General features: G+C 46.0%; 2 protein-coding genes and 1 pseudogene across 4 annotated transcripts; 1 reads left to right on the top strand and 2 right to left on the bottom strand.

The window, feature by feature from the left end:
* Positions 1-909: 909 nt before the first annotated feature.
* Positions 910-13,869, bottom strand: LOC109784253 (NEDD8-activating enzyme E1 regulatory subunit AXR1). Of its 3 annotated transcripts, none has more exons than XM_020342851.4 (14): positions 13,655-13,869; positions 12,706-12,878; positions 12,443-12,606; positions 11,099-11,209; positions 10,865-10,944; positions 10,613-10,763; positions 10,429-10,522; positions 3,790-3,878; positions 3,256-3,329; positions 2,988-3,150; positions 2,417-2,502; positions 1,861-1,944; positions 1,577-1,757; positions 910-1,466 (listed from the first exon to the last, which is right to left on the bottom strand). In XM_020342851.4, exons 1-14 carry the CDS (start codon positions 13,729-13,731, stop codon positions 1,383-1,385), a joined length of 1,611 nt encoding a protein of 536 aa, XP_020198440.1. In that variant the 5' UTR covers positions 13,732-13,869; the 3' UTR covers positions 910-1,382. The 3 variants fall into 3 exon arrangements, with proteins under 3 accessions (XP_020198440.1, XP_020198441.1, XP_020198439.1); XM_020342852.4 differs by having other exon boundaries at positions 1,577-1,733; XM_020342850.4 differs by having other exon boundaries at positions 1,017-1,466; positions 1,577-1,772.
* LOC141022189 (uncharacterized) lies at positions 4,924-5,631 on the top strand. Its single transcript, XM_073498376.1, has one exon. The coding sequence runs from the start codon at positions 5,059-5,061 to the stop codon at positions 5,560-5,562; it is 504 nt and encodes a 167-aa protein (XP_073354477.1). The 5' UTR covers positions 4,924-5,058; the 3' UTR covers positions 5,563-5,631.
* On the bottom strand, positions 8,031-10,062 carry LOC141022231 (uncharacterized; annotated as a pseudogene).
* Positions 13,870-18,235: the final 4,366 nt, after the last annotated feature.

Genomic DNA, 18,235 nt, shown 5'->3' with positions numbered 1-18,235 from the left:
GTATGGAGAATACGCTAATGGCACTCTCTTCTTCTTCTTTCTGGCGGGTACACTCATTTTATTTCAGGAGCACACGGACACGGCGGAGTGCTAGGATACAGACTCTGCATGCAGTGGGCAAATTACGCGGTACGGTGGTGTCACCATCGGTCAATCGATCCATAATACTACTACCTTGTATTTTTGGAACTCCGTTGCTGCTGAAGGCATGAGTCGGGTAAAACTGTGGGCTTAATTATCAGCACATGTGCTGACAGAGACTAGCGCGTATACCAATCGAGATACATCGCCTCTCCGGTCCTATCTACTCCCTCCGTTCTAAATATAAGTTTTTTTAGAGATTTTAATATGGACTAGTTACGGATGCATATAGACATTGTTTAGCGTGTATTCATTCATTTTGCTCTGTATGTACTCCCTCCGTCCGGAAATACTTGTCATTGAAATGGATGTATCTAGATGTATTTTAGTTCTAGATACATCCATTTTCATCCATTTTGATGACAATTATTTCTGGACGAAGGGAGTAGTCCATATTAGAATCTCTAAAAACACTTATATTTTAGGAACGGAGGGAGTATATGCATGCGAGGCGACGTCAGTGCTTACGTCATCTATCTTTTTCCCAAGTAGTACTAGTACTAATTAAACAACTACACTATGAAAAAGTAACCAAACAACTGAATGAATAAGCAGACCGACGTAACTAAACGACTGAAGCAGCGCGTAATCCATTGCCTTGTGCTACTTCTGCACTGCATGCTTGGTCGCCGGTAGGCAGACTGTAACCTGCATCTTGCTTTAGGTCGTCGATAGGCGGACTGTTTCCTTGTCCGACACTGCATTGCCCAGCAAGAAATTGTTGCACATGCATCATCAATCACAATGCGAGTGTGACGCAATAGCCAGTTTCATCGTCAACAGACTCTGCCTCAACCGTAAGCTTTGTTTACGATAAACTATTCCATACACGTTTGCGATAAACTATTACAAAGTACATGTTGGTCACAAAGATGTAAGCAGGATGTGCTTCGCGATGAAGGCTTGGTAGTCTTCACATAGGCACCAATTCACATTCCACTGCCAACAAGTCGGTAGAGGTGTTCATACCAGCAAAAGAGAGGGGGAATGGCTTCATAAACTCATATAGAGCTCACTCGGAAAAAAAAAACTCATATAGAGCTGATTCCCAACCAGCACATAAACCACCCGCTGTGCGAATTACACCACCTCAGTGCGAAATTTAGTACAGTCCAAATCCCAGTAAATGGACAAAATGTTCTCATTGCACCGAAGCCGTGACGCAGGGTCTTCTAGTTCTACTCAAGTATGCAACCAATTGGATGACCGTTCCAAAATGCTCTAGAAGATAACAAGCCATGTTATAAGGCCAAGACTTGAGATTTGAGGTCGATTCCGTTGAATATGAATGTTCCATTCAGCGGCACAAACTGCTTGGTCACCAGCTGGAGAAGGGGCGGGGACACATCACGTTAGTAAGGTACACGCGCGCTCACACAAGATACTACCCACATGTTCCTGGTCAATAAATTTCAGTGAAGAAAGGATAACATGCCTTGATTACTTCCTGGGAGGCCACTCCGCCAATAAAGGCAGCAACGGGGTGAATCTCTGCACCCGCAAAACGGCACACTTCAGTAACCAGGTCTTCAGACAAGGATGCTCCCTTCAAACCCATGTCACTCAGCACCGAGACAGCAGCCGCCTTCAGCCTAGGAACATCCTCAACAATCTCACTAGTGGACCCAATGCTTTATCAGTATTATAAAAACAGGATCAACTTTAAAAGCATGATATCATAATTATCACCATAAGTGAATGCGCATTTTTCTCATGTACCTGTCGAATATTCCAGGTAATCTGCTATAGCTGGCAGCAAGCCGGTCAACAGCACGTAGCAGAACATAGAAGTTCATTGCGTAGCTGCATCAATAAAATTGTTTGTTATTAGAGAAGCTAACTAATTTAGAAAATACAAAAGGAATGCAAATAAACCAGAGGTTAACAACTCCAACATAAAGTTACACACAATTCATGAGACATATACCCATGTGTGCACAAAACTTGCAATGCATTTTGCAATATGGTCTGCTGAAAGAACAATTACTTTTAACAAGAAACAAACTCATGCCGCTACACTAGATAAACACAAGAAGGGCCGCGTATTACAGTAGTTCCACCAAAAAAAATGCTTTACTGCCTTGAAAAAATGCTAATTCTACGGCATTATGAATTGGCTAGTTCTAGAATGACATATTTGTCAAAAAGATAACTAACAATGTTACAGAATATGGAGTAATAGTAATAGCATGGAATGTGGAACATGTATAATAATTTCCTGTGTTGATTACATATGAAGAGATGAAACGGAAACATAAGAGTAATAGATGCTGACCAACTGTCTTCGTCGGCGAAGTACTTTTGAACTTCAGATAGGGCTGGAGAGCTAAATTCCTCCTCCATACTGCGGTATCTACAGACCTAGAGAACAGAAACCACTCAACAATGAGAACACATATAGTTGACGCAAAGGACACGAGGGGAGAGAGCAGATTCAAGATAAAAAACAGAACCCCATAAGAATGGTTGGCTTTTTGAGCATCTTCTACAACATTCATGTATTTAGTATGCACCAATCTGAACTGATTAAAACTTGCCGACAGCCAGCACTTGCAACAAGAAATTTAAATCAGAGGAGTTGCATTGCCAATAAAAAAATAAGACTTAAATGTTTTGTGCATTTTACTCTCAAATGAGTGAGCAGTAATTGACACATCATTTGCATGGAAATAAAATTAAAATTTATTATCAAACATGGGAGTGGAATAACAGAACACTGAAAGGTTTATCCATCACCAAACCGGACTATCTATCACAATCATACGGGAATCATGCAATAAGATATACTGATAGCAATCACTAAAAAGAAGTTACAAATATATGTGCCCCTTAAGAAAGCATCTTACTTTGAGTTTTCTAGTGTTTTTGCAAAATGTTTTGATATATGCCCTCGAAATAGATTCAGGATCTCTACCAATCCGCTTCAAAATACTCTTCACACGATGCTCCATGGCAAGACAATCTGATTCAGCCTTAGCTTGGTAAATCTTTTGTAGGCTTACATAATACCTGCATTGGTCAGAAAGCAAATACTTAATAAAATTCATGCAATAGAAGAAACAGTCATGCCAACAAACTTGAACCTGAGGGATGATAGTGTCGCAAGAAACTGACTCGGTAAGTGATGTCATATCAGGTATTGTTCCCTCGAGAGGTAGCTCACCATTACCCTCATTTGTGATAAATTCCTGTAAAATGGAAAGAAGGCTGTGCAACTTAAGAAAAGGAAACCATGGTAAGAAAGAGAAATGATTGCACAAAAGATGGGCGAAGGAAACCCTGTGCCACTTCAGCAGGTAACAGTTGTATGTGAATAGTTCATCACTTCACATTCATTTTTTTAAACAGCTCCCCACATTTCACGCATATAGGCTTATTGCTCTACTAAATGGGTCCTCTCAGTATAACACAACTCATCCATGGCTTTAGCTTGGCTTTACCCAATAAAAAACAAGTTATGAACTACCTGTCATCTGCTTCAGCTGATGCTTACACTTCACACACACACACACACAAAAAAAAAACAGCTCTCTGAACTTGTGTCAACAACATCAAAGAGTATCAAGAACGGCTGCTATTTCATATAACAGAGTATTAAAGTAGCATGGGCTATCACATCTACTATGCTGCGAATCATAATGAAGATACCTTCAAAGCAGACACTAAAACCCAAAAATCTGAAGAAGAAAAATTGACTTCAGAGGAGCTATCATCAATTATCTGACGGATTTCATTACCTAGCAGAAAACGGTCATGAGTGAGAATTTTCAATTCTGCATAGCTGTGTTTCCTGTATCAAATAAATAACAGAACACACATCATCTGGAAATAAGACTATTCAGAGTAAATCGTGAAGACAATTTTTTTTCCAACAATTAATGTAATAAATTGTTTCAGATGGCACGTGACTAACATTATTTAAGTGACATCTAGCATGCTACCATCAGGTGGGTACTGACAGGATAGAGAACAGCCAAGTGAGTCGGTGTTCATATACGGTTGACACCCATGCCTTGGTACGGACAGGATAGAGAACAGCAAGTGAGTCGGTATTCATATACAATTCAAACTGACAAGAAATACCAGGTGACAATACTGTTAATTTTTACAGGACAGTCAGATAGTACTCAAATACACTGTAACAAAGCAGGTTACCTTTGATCAACCATCTCAAATCACTAATACCAAGCAATCACACTATCTAGAACAAAGCCTGAAGCAGATAAGTTCTTATTCTTAAAAAGAAACCGATGTGGGCGCATCTCCCACTGCTTTCCTTTAAGAAGGCCTGAAGTAGATAACTAGGTAAATCCTCAAACAACTGCATGTTACGATTCAGTAATTATGTGACGCCGTTAAAGTATAGTTTTGTATAGTTGATTTGTATAGGAATGTTATCACCTGCCGAATATTGTTGTGATTCGGTTAGGATCTCCCTTGGTCTCCAAGGCTTGTAACCCTATACAATGTTAACACGATGGCACACCTAGGTGTGGTGTTTTGGCCTAAAGTACTTGATATTAGTTTCCAAACCACGACCCTCCCTTCGATCTCCACCACGCCGCCGGCATGTCCACTACGCCAGGGACCAACCCTTCCTTCGTCACCCCTACCCTCCCCGCCACGATCAACTCCACCACCGGCGCACTCATCTCCGCCCCAATGCCCAATTCTGGCTCACCAGCGGCGAACGTAGCTAGCGTCCGTACCCATGTGCCTGTCACCCTCGACCTCCACACCTCCAACTTCTCAAAGTGGCGGATGTTGATCTGTGTTCTCCTCGGCAAGTATGACCTCCTTCCCTACATCAACACCACCACCGTAGAGGGCGACCAAACCCTAAATTGGACTCGCGAGGACTAAATCATCCGGTCATGGCTCTATAGCTCCATCTCCAATGAGATCCTCGACATCATCATGTCGGAGGACCAGACGGTTCAAGAGGCATGGGTGCTCACCACCAACCTCTTCCTTGACAACCAGATGACACGTGTCATCTACCTCGAGGGGGAATTTCGCGGGCTTGTGCAAGGTTACCTCTCCGTCACCGCGTACTGCCACCGCCTCAAGGCTCTCTCAGACGCCCTCGGCGATGTCCACACTCCCGTCTCGGATCAGACGCTCGTCCTCAACTGTCTCCGCAGCCTCAACCCTCGCTTCTCTGACATCACCACCATCGTCACCATGCAAAACCCGCTCTCGTCCTTCGCGCATGTGCGCTCCCTCCTCACCTTGCGTGAGACCCAGCTCGCCAACTCCAAGTCGGTGGGAAACCAAACCACTCTCTACGGCAGAGCCCCCTCCTACGGCTCCGGCAACTCCGGCAACAACCACGTCCTGGACCGCGGCGACGGGAACCGGAGCGGCAACAACTACGGCGGTGGTCACCATGGTGGCAACCGCAACGGCAGCAGTAATTGACGCAAGAAGAACACCGACAGCAGCTCCAACGGAGGAAATTCCGACGGCAACCAGAACAGCGGCGACGACGGCAACACCTACCGTGGCGCTCCTCCTACGGTTGGTCGGTGGGTGTGTTTCAACCCATACACGGGCCAGGCCTAGCAGCCTCAGGCGCCCCAGCGATGCGACCCAGAGGGCCGGCCTGCTTGGCCCACGGCCTCGGCGATGCCCCCTGTGCCTAGGAGTTCACCTCGCTCGCCCCTCTGCATGGTCAAGCCTTCGGCACCAACCCGCCATCTACTCCCGGCTACAATGATGCCCCGGCTTGGGACTGCTCCAAACTCATGGCGGCCCTGAACAACGTGGCCACTCCATCAACCGTCGATGAGTGGGTCATGGACAACGGAGCCACTTCACACATGGCCTCCTACCCCGGTATATGCTCCACAATCTTGTTCCCGCCTCTCCCTCCTCCCTTGTCACCGTGGGCAACAGTTCCACGCTGCCCATCTCTCATACTGGCCATGCATCCATATCTACTTCCGCTCGCACTCTCTTACTTAACAAAGTTTTACTTGTTCCTCATATTGTTAAGAATCTTCTTTCTATTCATCGTTTCACTCTTCATAATCTTTGTTCAATAGAGTTTGACCCTTTTGGCTTTTCTGTCAAGGACCTTCGTGCCAAGGTTGTGATCCTTTGCCGCAATAATTATGGAGATCTCTACGTCTTCGGTCATCAATCGCCACGCCCATGTAAACCTCAGCACCACCTCCACCAAATTTTGGCATTGTCGGTTAGGTCACCCGGGTCGTGACGCTATGTGACAACTACATAAGCAGTCTTTTATTCCATGCAATAAAGCAGCCTCGCATGTTTGCCACGCTTGTCAACTTGGTAAGCACATGCGCTTGCCTTTTGTTGAGTCTACTTCAAAAAGTGTTGAACCATTTCAATGAGTGCATTGTGATCTTATGAGCACCACGCGCATTGGAGGCGGTGATGATAATATCATCTATGTACAAGAGGTTGTAGGCAAGGTCTTGACCGCGCTTGTAGACGAACAAGGAGACATCCGATTTTGATGCAACGAAACCAAGGTTGTGCGCGAAGAGGGCAAACCGATGGTACCATGCGCGTGGCGCTTGCTTAAGCCCATAGAGCGACTTGTGCAGGCGACACGTAGTCAGGGTAGTGACCGTCGACAAAAACAGGTGGCTGCTGACCTCCTCGTCAAGATTGCCATGTAGGAAGGCATTCTTGACGTCGAGCTGGTGGATCAGCCATGCCCGCTAGACCGTGAGGCTGAAAACGATGCATATCGTGGCCGGCTTGACGACAGGGCTGAACGTCTCGTCGAAATCAATGCCCGGCTGTTGAGAATAGCCGCGCACCACCCACCTAGCCTTGTAGTCAGCAAGGCTGCTATCAGAGTGGAATTTGTGCTTAAAGATCCAATTCCCTGGAACAACATGAGCACGAGGAGGACGTGGAACAAGTAACCACGTCCCGCCAGTAACAAGGGCCTGAAACTCATCGTGCATGGCACGGCGCCAGTATGGGTCATTCAGAGCACCCCAGTATGTTTTAGGAATAGAGGGAGTGGAATGGGAGGCCATTAGGTTCAAATGATCGACGGACTGGAAGAGGCCTGTTTTGCAAAGTGGCCATGGTGTGAGTATTAGAGGGAAGGGTGGCCGATGAATAACAACTGGTGGCGATGGTTCACTTGAACCGAAAGGAGGGGAGTCCGGTGTTGTAGGCGAGACGGGGGTGATTGGCAATCCTGGAGGGGTCGGAGGACCGGGAGAAGGAATGGGGGCGATGGGGCAAAGTGAGGCCCAGCAAGGTTGTGTGGCGTCCGCGGCGCTGACGTGGGTGAAGGCCAAGGGCCGCCATGCATAGCGGGTGAGGATGCCCATGCATAACAGGCGGAGTGGGTGCTGGCAGGTTTTGCGTTGCAGCGAGGTCAAGGAGGAAATCGAGCGCGACGAGGGTGTTAGGTGGCCAGTCAGGTGAGTGTGAGAAGGGAAACATGGTTTCGCCAAAGACGACATGGCGAGAGATGATGACCCGGCGTGTTTCAGGATCAAGGCAACGGTATCCTTTGTGGTTACTAGGGTAGTCGAGAAAATGCAAGCAACGGAGCGAGGTGCGAGCTTATGTTTGGCGACGGCGGATTAGTTTGTGTAGCATAAGCAGCCAAATACATGTAGGGCGCCGTAGTTGGGCAGGGTGTCGTATAGATGAATGTAGGGCATGGCAAACTCGATTGGTTGGGAGGGACGAATGTTGACGAGGTGAGTGGTTGTTGCCAAGGCTTTGGCACAATACGAGGATGGCAGGGATGACTGAAAGAGAAGTGTGTGTGTGTGACGTTAAGTGTGCAGATGGCTCATTCGGCCTTGCCGTTCTGCGCAGAGGTGTATGGGCATGAAAGACGAAGTTGAATGCCATGGGAGGTGAAGAAAGAGGTGATCATGGAGTTGAGAAACTCAGTCACGTTATCGGCATGAACGTCGACAACGGGGCGTGACAATTGTGTACGAGCGTAGGCAACGAAATTTATGAGTATGGCAGCGGCAGCGGATTTTCAACATAAAGGAAACGTCCACATGTAGTGGGAAAAATCATCAACAATAATGAGCTAATATTTTTACACCGGGGTTACTCAAGATAGGAGAAGTCCAAAGATCACAATGCACTAATTTAAACGGTTCAACACTTTTTGAAGTAGACCTAGTGAAAGGCAAGCGCACGTGTTTACCAAGTTGACAAGCGTGGCAAACATGCGAGGCTGCTTTATTACATGGAATAAAAGACTGCTTATGTAGTTGTGACATAGCGTCATGACCCGGGTGACCTAACTGACGATGCCAAAGGTCGGTGGAGGTGGTGGTGAGGAGTCCATGGGCGTGGTGATTGATGACCGAAGACGGGAAGACGTAGAGATCTCCATGACTATTGCAGCGAAGGATCACGGCCTTGGTGCGAAGGTCCTTGGCAGAAAAGCCAAAATGGTCAAACTCTATTGAACAAAGGTTATCGATAGTGGAACGACGAGAAGAAAGATGATTTTTGCCAATATGAGGAACAAGTAAAACTTTGTTAAGAAAGAGAGTGCGAGCGGAAGTAGATATGGGTGCATGGCAGATATGAGAGATGTGAGGCATGGAACCGTTGCCCACGATGACAAGGGGGAAAGGAGAGGCAGGAACAAGATTGGGGAGCATACCGAGGTGGGAAGCCATGTGTGCAGTGGCTCCGCGGTCCATAACCCACCCACCGGCGGTTGATGGAGTGGTTGCGTTGTTCAGGGCTGCGATGAGCGCAGACCAGTCCCAAGTCGAGGCGCCATTGTAGCTGGGAGTCGGTCGCGGGTTGGTGCCAAGGGCTTGACCATGCAGAGAGGTGAACGCCTGGGCAGGGGGCATCGCCAGGGGCCGGGGGCGCCTGAGGTTGCTTGTCCTGGCCCGTGTATGGGTTGAAACACACCCACGGACCGACCGTATAGAAGCGCTACGGTAGGTGTTGCCATCATCATCGCCGTTCCGGTTGCCTCCGGAACTTCCTCCGCCGAAGCTGGTTGCTGCCAGCGTTCTTCTTGCACCAGTTACCATCGCCGTTGCGGTTGCCACCATGGTGGCCACCATCGTAGTTGTTGTCACTCCGGTTCCCGTAGCCGCGGTCCGAGCCGCGGTTGTTGCTAGAGTTGCCGGAGCCGTGGGAGGGGGCGCCGCCCTAGAGAGCGGTTTGGTTTCTCATCGTCGTGGAGTTGGCGAGCTGGGTCTCACGCAAGGTGAGGAGGGAGCGTGTATGCGCGAAGGACGGGAGCAGGTTTTGCATGGTGATGATGGTTCTGATGTCGGAGAAGCAAGGGTTGAGGCCGCGGAAACAGTTGAGGACGAGTGTTTTGATCCGAGCCGGGAGTGTCGGCGTCGCCAAGGGCGTCCGAGAGAGTCTTGAGGCGGTAGCAGTACACGGTGACAAAGAGCTCACCTTGCAAAACGCCGCAAAATTCCACCTCGAGGTAGACGACATGTGTCATCTGGTTGTCGAGGAAGAGATTGGTGATGAGCACCCATGCATATTGAGTCGTCTGGTCCTCCGCCATGATGATGTCGAGGATCTCATCGGAGATGAAGCCATAGAGCCACGACTCGACGATGTAGTCCTCGTGAGTCCAATCTAGGGTGCGGTCGGTGTCGACGATGGTGGTGTTGACGGGGTGAAGGAGGCATACTTGCCAAGGAGAATACGGATCAACATCCGCCACTTTGAGAAGTTGGATGTGTGGAGGTCGAGGGTGACCGACACGTGGGTGCGAACGCTAGCCACATTCACCGGCGGTGAGGCAGAAGCGGGCATGGGGGCGGAGATGAGCGCGGATGGTGGAGTTGATCGTGGCGGGGAGGGTATGGGTGGCGAGGGAAGGGCTGGTCCCTGGTGCGGTGGACATAGCGATGGTGTGGTGGAGATCGAATGGAGGGTCGTGGTTTGGAAATTGATAACAAGTAAACGATGTGTTTAGGCCAAAACGCCACACCTAGGGCGCTATGTTAACATTATATAGGGTTACAAGCCTTGGAGACCAAGGGAGATCCTAACCGAATCACAACAATATTCGGTGGGTGATTCAAGTATACTTCAACACAACCGACGAGCTGGAAGACGCCTAAACCATTACTAATCCGAATGCAAACTATGTAAATGCTTAGTATGAACAGGTTGTGGGGGCACATAGGTCACACTAATTATATATGTAGACCACAGTTCGGTAGCGTCACAGTGATTCAAGTAGTTTTGTCATACAGTACTAAGAAAAGTAAGCTGTGAATCATGTTAAAGTTACATTCACGAAAGCAATTATATAAATCAACTCACTGATTCCCGGAGTTAATGAGACTTTGTATGAAGATTCTACTGCTTCTTTGTAATTGTCTTCATCTACGTTAAGCATATGGGCTCGAATTAGGTCCTGCCAAAAACAGTAGCTTTGTCAACAATCAGAAACTCCTAGAATTTTTTTCAATTATTCGGCCAGCAAAACAAAACAAAAAACATGTACCTTAAATTCCCTTTTCTCTTGCCTGGTCGAAGGTAACTGCCCATCATGCGCATCTGCCCATTTTTCTGCAAGCCTCACGAGGATAACAATGTATGGAGTATGCTTGTGCACAACGGCATCCTTGTCGCATATATCAATTGACTTTGCAAATCTGAAAGCCAATAGCAAGTCGGCAACAAATATTTCGTTGAGAATGAAATAATTATCATGCAACTTGCTCTGTGAACAATCAAGATATGAATACATTCTTACTGCTTGAGTTCAGTCCAGGGATTGTGCAACCGTAAATCATCCAAGAAGTGGTCTGGTTTTGATTCTATAACACAATGCTCCTAATAACAAATTACAAGGAAAAACGGTCAACTTTCTCAAAATGATTTGGCCCACGACTCCCCCAAGACAGTTAGACTCCCAGAGCATAATTAACTACCAAACAACATTAACAAGTCATACAAACTAAGGCTCATGTATGAAGTGCTTAAGTACCTTGATGCTGACCCTGACAAGGCCAGTTAAACCATATGAACGCGCAGCAACTAAAACAATATTTGCGCTCCCGCAGATACCATCTAATTTCAATAAAGAACTCTCAGGAAGCTGCAGTAGTGAAAACTTTGGTATTAGTAACTTAGTTTGAGAGCGGAACACTGCATATAGATGTTTTGCTAGCTAAAAGACTTCAACAGCAAACTAGGAAACTCTTCTTCCATCTACATTCACAAAAGTACGGGAGAAGTTAACTGAAAACAGGTTTGCCGCTAACAACAGCATACTAAACATTTGAATCATCAGTCTATTCAATAAATAATCAATTGCAAACACGGACAAATATGTAGTATGTGGACCACATCATATATTTTCTTATGCACACAGCAGTTAGTTGATCCTTAAGGGAACATTAAGAGAAATTTTAATTTAATGCTAACTCAGAAGCCTGCATTTATTTATTTATTTTGCATTGGGCATAGTGCAATGAAATTTTGGCGCAAATGAAAATTCCAGTAACTATATGGGTTGGGAGATTTACTAGTAACAATTTTCTTGAGACCACTATGTTATGAGAAGTTTACTCGCATATTTGCATAAGTAGATAAAGTGTCATGCCAATTCGCCTTAAGCGGTCACTTTAAATCTTATCTGACAGACTGACACTGGATTATGGTAACATATTGCATATAACTAGATAAAGTGTCATGCCAATTCACCTTAAGCGGACACTTATCTGACACTGGATTATGGTAACCCTGTTTGGTCGAACAGCTTCCAAATATATATTTGGTTGTTTGACCAACTTTTTTTCTTAATCAAGTTGCAAACAAATGTAGTATTGATTTCCAAACATGTGAGATTCAATGTGAGAGGATAAATATATTTATCTAACTTTAATTTATTTCCTCAAAAAACAAAAAGACTTGTTGCAACTTTTACCATGGCAGGTTGAAAACACTGCTTAATATCTGTGGTCACAGGCTCAAATCATCTAATTCTCTAATAGTATGAAATAGGCATTTCAGGTAGTCACCCACCACGATCCATATATTTCCCAGCTTAAAAAATGCTTTACTATTAAATATACAAAAGTATTCACTTCTTTCCCAGCGTACAACTATTTGTAATAGAAATACATAGGTTATTCAGTTATATATATATATCTCATGCATAACCCTGACCCTACAAACCGCCTAATCTACCATCCAAGATTTTGATCACTTCAATTTTTTGGCTTAAAAAAAACACAAGTGTTCATTCAGCTAAAACTCTACGCAGAAAGCATCAGCAAATGAATCACTGCGTTTGCAGCTTATGTTAAGAGTATATCAAAACACATACCTGTGTAGCAATGACAACAGTGAACTCGGAAAAGAAGGAAGGATTTGTATCTATCATTGTCGCTACAGACTCCTCAACATATTTGGCTTTCACAGCATCATTGAGCTCTTGTAGGAAAGAACAGATAGATTTTGCTCTTGAATGACCCAAGCACCCTTCATCCACTGAACAGAAATACAGAGCACTCAGTAAATATGAATTCCATCACTTTTATGGAAATGAATTTAAGGAACAGAAGGAACAGCATCGCATATTCGCATTACACAAAAAATTGTTTCCCAGGTCCGACGGTTCAACTTTGGAATCATCAACAACAGTAACACTCCCTATTCCTCCAAGCACAAGGTTCTTCAGCGCTTCAGTTCCGGTAGGGCCACAGTTAAGCAAGCATATGCTAGCCTTCTCCAGTGCAGCCTGTCCTTGATCACCCCATATCCTGTACTTCATATTTACAAGATCATGTAGCTTTCAATATATGCACATATTCATCATAAGCTTTTGTAGGGAGGAACTTAAGCTGATAATAATGAACATCTATTGTAAGACATTACTGAGAAAAAGTGAAGGGCAGAAGGCCATACAATAGAATGTGGGTCATATTAAATTTATTAATTAAAGACTGTCATGAATTATAGTTTTGGTTTGCACTGATGAGCGCCAAAGATTTGTATCAGTAAATGTTGTTGCTATCCTGATGTCATGGATAACTATGTTTGGATAAGCTGAATTGCTGGTTTCCAAATAGCTCGATTTCAAAATTCCGTGCAGACTAAAAGAGCTACAAATGTAGTAGTGGACAGTCAACATGTTATTGTACTAGCATATGCACAGGAACTCGAACCACCCATGTAAGCACGATTCATCTGAAGTTCTGAACATCATCATAAACATAACAAGTAGTGCCGTCTTAACCAGCAACCAAACACTCGCTCCAATCAGGACCCAAACAGCGCTTCCAAAATCCCGAACAACAACAGCCACCCCGACTGCATGCAATGCAAGGCCCGCGGCCTTCGAATCTAGAAGCAGGGCACCCGCTTCCCTCGGACAGTTCAGGCCGGCCAGCGGGCCGAATCACAGCGGAAGCAGAAAACCCTAGACCACACGCCGCCCCTACCGAAACCGAGCCCGAGAGGACGAGCGTAGTTCCACCAGTCACGCGGAGATGTAACCAAGGGTGGGGTGATGCCGTGGAGGGCGCCGACGCGTTACCTGAGCTGGCGATCGTACTTGGTCTTGGGCTCGGCAACGGCGACGGCGGAGGCGGAGGCGGATGGGGCGGCGGCCATGGCTGCGGAGGCGTAGTCTCTTCCCTGTGCGGCGGTGGGGGTTTCCGCCTCGCCGCGCCGGGCCGCGCCGCCTCCTCACCGGCGCCCCCGAGGAATAAAGCGAGGAGCGGAAGTGGAAGTGCGGAGCCAGGGGAGAAGGCATTTATTCGCTTTCCGTTACTATGGCAAATGCGTCAGGCCAGCTAGAAGTTCTCCGCAGAGCCCATCCTGGCCCAACTTCCCATTCTCTCGGCCTACGTACCAGGACAGGCCTACTAGGCTTGTGTCGGCCTGGCCCAGAAGGCTATCAGGATTCCTCACCAAAAAAAAGGATATCAGAAAGGCCCGATTCGAGTTTACATCACTCATTACGAGGTCACTAATTAAGGAATATTTGCCTAAAAAAACTAATTAAGGAATATTATTGTCTCAAAAAACTAATTAAGAAATACTATTTCTGGATTTATTTTAGAATTTCCGGCGATGCGCTTTCAGTGCATCGATGACAAGGCACCTACGGTGGCTTCGTAAATCTCAAGATGATATGCCGGCGCAGTCTCTCGGAGGTGCTCATAAGGGGTAGGGTGTGCGTGTGTGTGTTCATACGGTGAGTGTATGCGCGTATGTATGAGCGCTTGCGTCTATGTTGTGTTCAAAAACTAATTAAGCAATACTACCCCTAAAAAAACTAATTAAGGAATATTGATTCTAAAAAAAGTGTAAGTAATACTCGGCTAGAAAAACTAATTAAGGAATACTCTTTGTAAAGATCATTCCCACCTTATCATGAAAAAAACTTGATTCCTCCATGTTAAAGGATTCCTTGCGTCGAGATCTTTAAAACTTGGTTCCATGTTAATAGATTTCAACGAACTTTTTTTCCATAAAAAAAAGAAACTGGGAGCACTTTTTTCCATTTTCAAAGAGGCACGCGTTTTTTCCTTTCCAAAAGTCACGAACCGTGCCTCCATGAAAAGTAAATCCGTACCTCCATAAGAAGTAAGTATGTGCCTTTCACGGAAGGCAAAAAAGATTAAAAAAACATATTTTTTCCTTTTCCGCAAGGCACGACTGTACCTCTCGCGGAAGCAAATCCGTGTCTTCACGAGAAGTAAATCTGTGTCTCTCGTAGAATGAAAAAATAAACGTATTTTTTCGAGAGGCACGATCATGGAAGCAAATCCCTGCCTATCGCAAAAGAAAAAAAGAAAAAAGAAAACATTTTTTCACTACTTTTTCTGTGAGGCATGATTGTGCCTCTCACAGAAGCAAATCCATGTCTTCATGAGAAGTAAATCCGTGTCTCTCGTGGAACGAAAAAATGCATCTTTTTTGTTTTCTCAGAGGTACGATCATGGAAGCAAATCCCTGCCACTCGTGGAAGGAAAAAAAGAAAACATGTTTTCATTTCTTTTTTGTGAGGCACGACTGTGCTTCTCACGGAAGCAAATCTGTGCCTCCATGAGAAGTAAATCTGTGCCTCTTGCGGAATGAAAAAACACACACATTTTTCTTTTCCAAGAGGCACGGCCATGCCTCTCACCGAAACAAATCCGTGTCTTCCGCAGAAGGAAAAAAAAGGAAACGCATTTTTTGTGCTTTTTTCCGAAATTTGTTTTGGTCCAGATACTGAGGAAAGCCGAGAAAAACCCAAAAAAAATCATCTAAAAGCTGAAAACACGTATAGAAAAAAAACCGAAGGGAGCGCCGATAGTGCGACACGTGGCGGCGGCTAAGAGTGCGCCACTTGAGGCACTCCCAATTAATCCCAAGTGACCCTTGCGGGGCTCCCGAAGGAGTACTCCTTGATTAGTTGCTCTCTCGTCAACAACAACATCATATAACCGCATGTTCGGTTGGAGGCCTGGGTACCGGCCACTCCTATTTGGCACGTTAGCGACCTAGCGGATACTCCCCATCTCTCCTCTTATTGGGCCGGTGAGGGAGTCCAGGACTAAGGGGGCCTCGGGCGTCCGGCCTGTTAGCCATGAGCCGGACTGTTGGGCTGTGAAGATACAAAGACCGAAGACTCTACCCGTGTCCGGATGGGACTCTCCTTGGCGTGGAAGGCAAGCTTGATGACCTAATATGAAGATTCTCTTCTCTGTAACCGACTTTGTGTAACCCTAGATCCCTTCGGTCTCTATATATACCGGAGGGCTAGGTCCGTAGAGGACAATCATAATCGTAGTCATACAGGCTAGACTGTAGGGTTTTAGCCATTACGATCTCGTGGTAGATCAACTCTTGTAATACTCATATTCATCAAGATCAATCAAGCAGGAAGTAGGGTATTGTTGGGGAACGTAGTAATTTCAAAAAATTTCCTACGAACACGCAAGATCATGGTGATGCATAGCAACGAGAGGGGAGAGTGTTGTCCACGTACCCTCGTAGACCGAAAGCCGAAGCGTTAACACAACGCGGTTGATGTAGTCGTACGTCTTCACGATCCGACCGATCAAGTACCGAACGTACGGCACCTCCGAGTTCAGCACACGTTCAGCTCGATGACGTCCCTCGAACTCCGATCCAGCCGAGTGTTGAGGGAGAGTTTCGTCAGCACGACGGCGTGGTGACGATGATGATGTTCTACCGACGCAGGGCTTCGCCTAAGCACCGCTACGATATTATCGAGGTGTAATATGGTGGAGGGGGGCACCGCACACGGCTAAGAGATCAATAGATCAATTGTTGTGTCTATGGGGTGCCCCCTGCCCCCGTATATAAAGGAGCAAGGGGGAGGCCGGCCGGCCCTTGTTGGCGCGCCAGGAGGAGGAGTCCTCCTCCTAGTAGGAGTAGGACTCCCCTCTTTCCTACTCCTACTAGGAGGGGGAAAGGAAGGGGGAGAGGGAGAAGGAAAGGGGGGCGCCGCCCCCCCTCTCCTAGTCCAATTCGGACCAGAGGGGGAGGAGGCGCGCGGCCCCTCCTGGCTGCCCCTCTCTCTCTCCACTAAGGCCCATAAGGCCCATTACTTCTCCCGGGGGGGTTCCGGTAACCCTCCGGCACTCCGGTTTTCTCCGAAATCACCCGGAACATTTCCGGTGTCCGAATATAGTCGTCCAATATATCAATCTTTATGTCTCGACCATTTCGAGACTCCTCGTCATGTCCGTGATCACATCCGGGACTCCGAACAACCTTCGGTACATCAAAACATATAAACTCATAATATAACTGTCATCGTAACGTTAAGCGTGCGGACCCTACGGGTTCGAGAACTATGTAGACATGACCGAGACACGTCTCCGGTCAATAACCAATAGCGGAACCTGGATGCTCATATTGGCTCCCACATATTCTACGAAGATCTTTATCGGTCAGACCGCATAACAACATACGTTGTTCCCTTTGTCATCGGTATGTTACTTGCCCGAGATTCGATCATCGGTATCTCAATACCTAGTTCAATCTCGTTACCGGCAAGTCTCTTTACTCCTTCCGTAATACATCATCTTGCAACAAACTCTTTAGTTGCAATGCTTGCAAGGCTTAAGTGATGTGCATTACCGAGAGGGCCCAGAGATACCTCTCCGACAATCGGAGTGACAAATCCTAATCTCGAAATACGCCAACCCAACAAGTACCTTCGGAGACACCTGTAGAGCACCTTTATAATCACCCAGTTACGTTGTGACGTTTGGTAGCACACAAAGTGTTCCGCCGGTAAACGGGAGTTGCATAATCTCATAGTCATAGGAACATGTATAAGTCATGAAGAAAGCAATAGCAACATACTAAACGACCAAGTGCTAAGCTAACGGAATGGGTCAAGTCAATCACATCATTCTCCTAATAATGTGATCCCGTTAATCAAATGACAACTCATGTCTATGGCTAGGAAACATAACCATCTTTGATCAACGAGCTAGTCAAGTAGAGGCATACTAGTGACACTCTGTTTGTCTATGTATTCACACAGGTATTATGTTTCCGGTTAATACAATTCTAGCATGAATAATAAACATTTATCATGAAATAAGGAAATAAATAATAACTTTATTATTGCCTCTAGGGCATATTTCCTTCAGTCTCCCACTTGCACTAGAGTCAATAATCTAGATTACACAGTAATGATTCTTACACCCATGGAGCCTTGGTGCTGATCATGTTTTGCTCGTGGAAGAGGCTTAGTCAACGGGTCTGCAACATTCAGATCCGTATGTATCTTGCAAATTTCTATGTCTCCCACCTGGACTAAATCCCGGATGGAATTGAAGCGTCTTTTGATGTGCTTGGTTCTCTTGTGAAATCTGGATTCCTTTGCTAAGGCAATTGCACCAGTATTGTCACAAAAGATTTTCATTGGACCCGATGCACTAGATATGACACCTAGATCGGATATGAACTCCTTCATCCAGACTCCTTCATTTGCTGCTTCCGAAGCAGCTATGTACTCTGCTTCACACGTAGATCCCGCCACGATGCTTTGTTTAGAACTGCACCAACTGACAGCTCCACCGTTCAATGTAAACACGTATCCGGTTTGCGATTTAGAATCGTCCGGATCAGTGTCAAAGCTTGC

Source organism: Aegilops tauschii, chromosome 5 (genome assembly GCF_002575655.3).
Source record: "Aegilops tauschii subsp. strangulata cultivar AL8/78 chromosome 5, Aet v6.0, whole genome shotgun sequence".
In the NCBI taxonomy this organism is placed as follows: Eukaryota; Viridiplantae; Streptophyta; class Magnoliopsida; order Poales; family Poaceae; genus Aegilops; species Aegilops tauschii.
Note: the sequence above shows the minus strand (reverse complement) of the source record. Positions and strands in the feature narration are given on the sequence as shown.

Coding starts and splice junctions, on each gene's coding strand:
- LOC109784253 (XM_020342850.4), bottom strand. CDS start 13,731: ATGGCCGCCGCCCCATCCGCCTCCGCCTCCGCCGTCGCCGTTGCCGAG. Junction 12,879..13,654: donor AAGTACGATCGCCAGCTCAG/GTAACGCGTCGG, acceptor TATGAAGTACAG/GATATGGGGTGATCAAGGAC. Junction 10,523..10,612: donor AAGAGAAAAGGGAATTTAAG/GTACATGTTTTT, acceptor TGTTTTTGGCAG/GACCTAATTCGAGCCCATAT.
- LOC141022189 (XM_073498376.1), top strand. CDS start 5,059: ATGTCGGAGGACCAGACGGTTCAAGAGGCATGGGTGCTCACCACCAAC.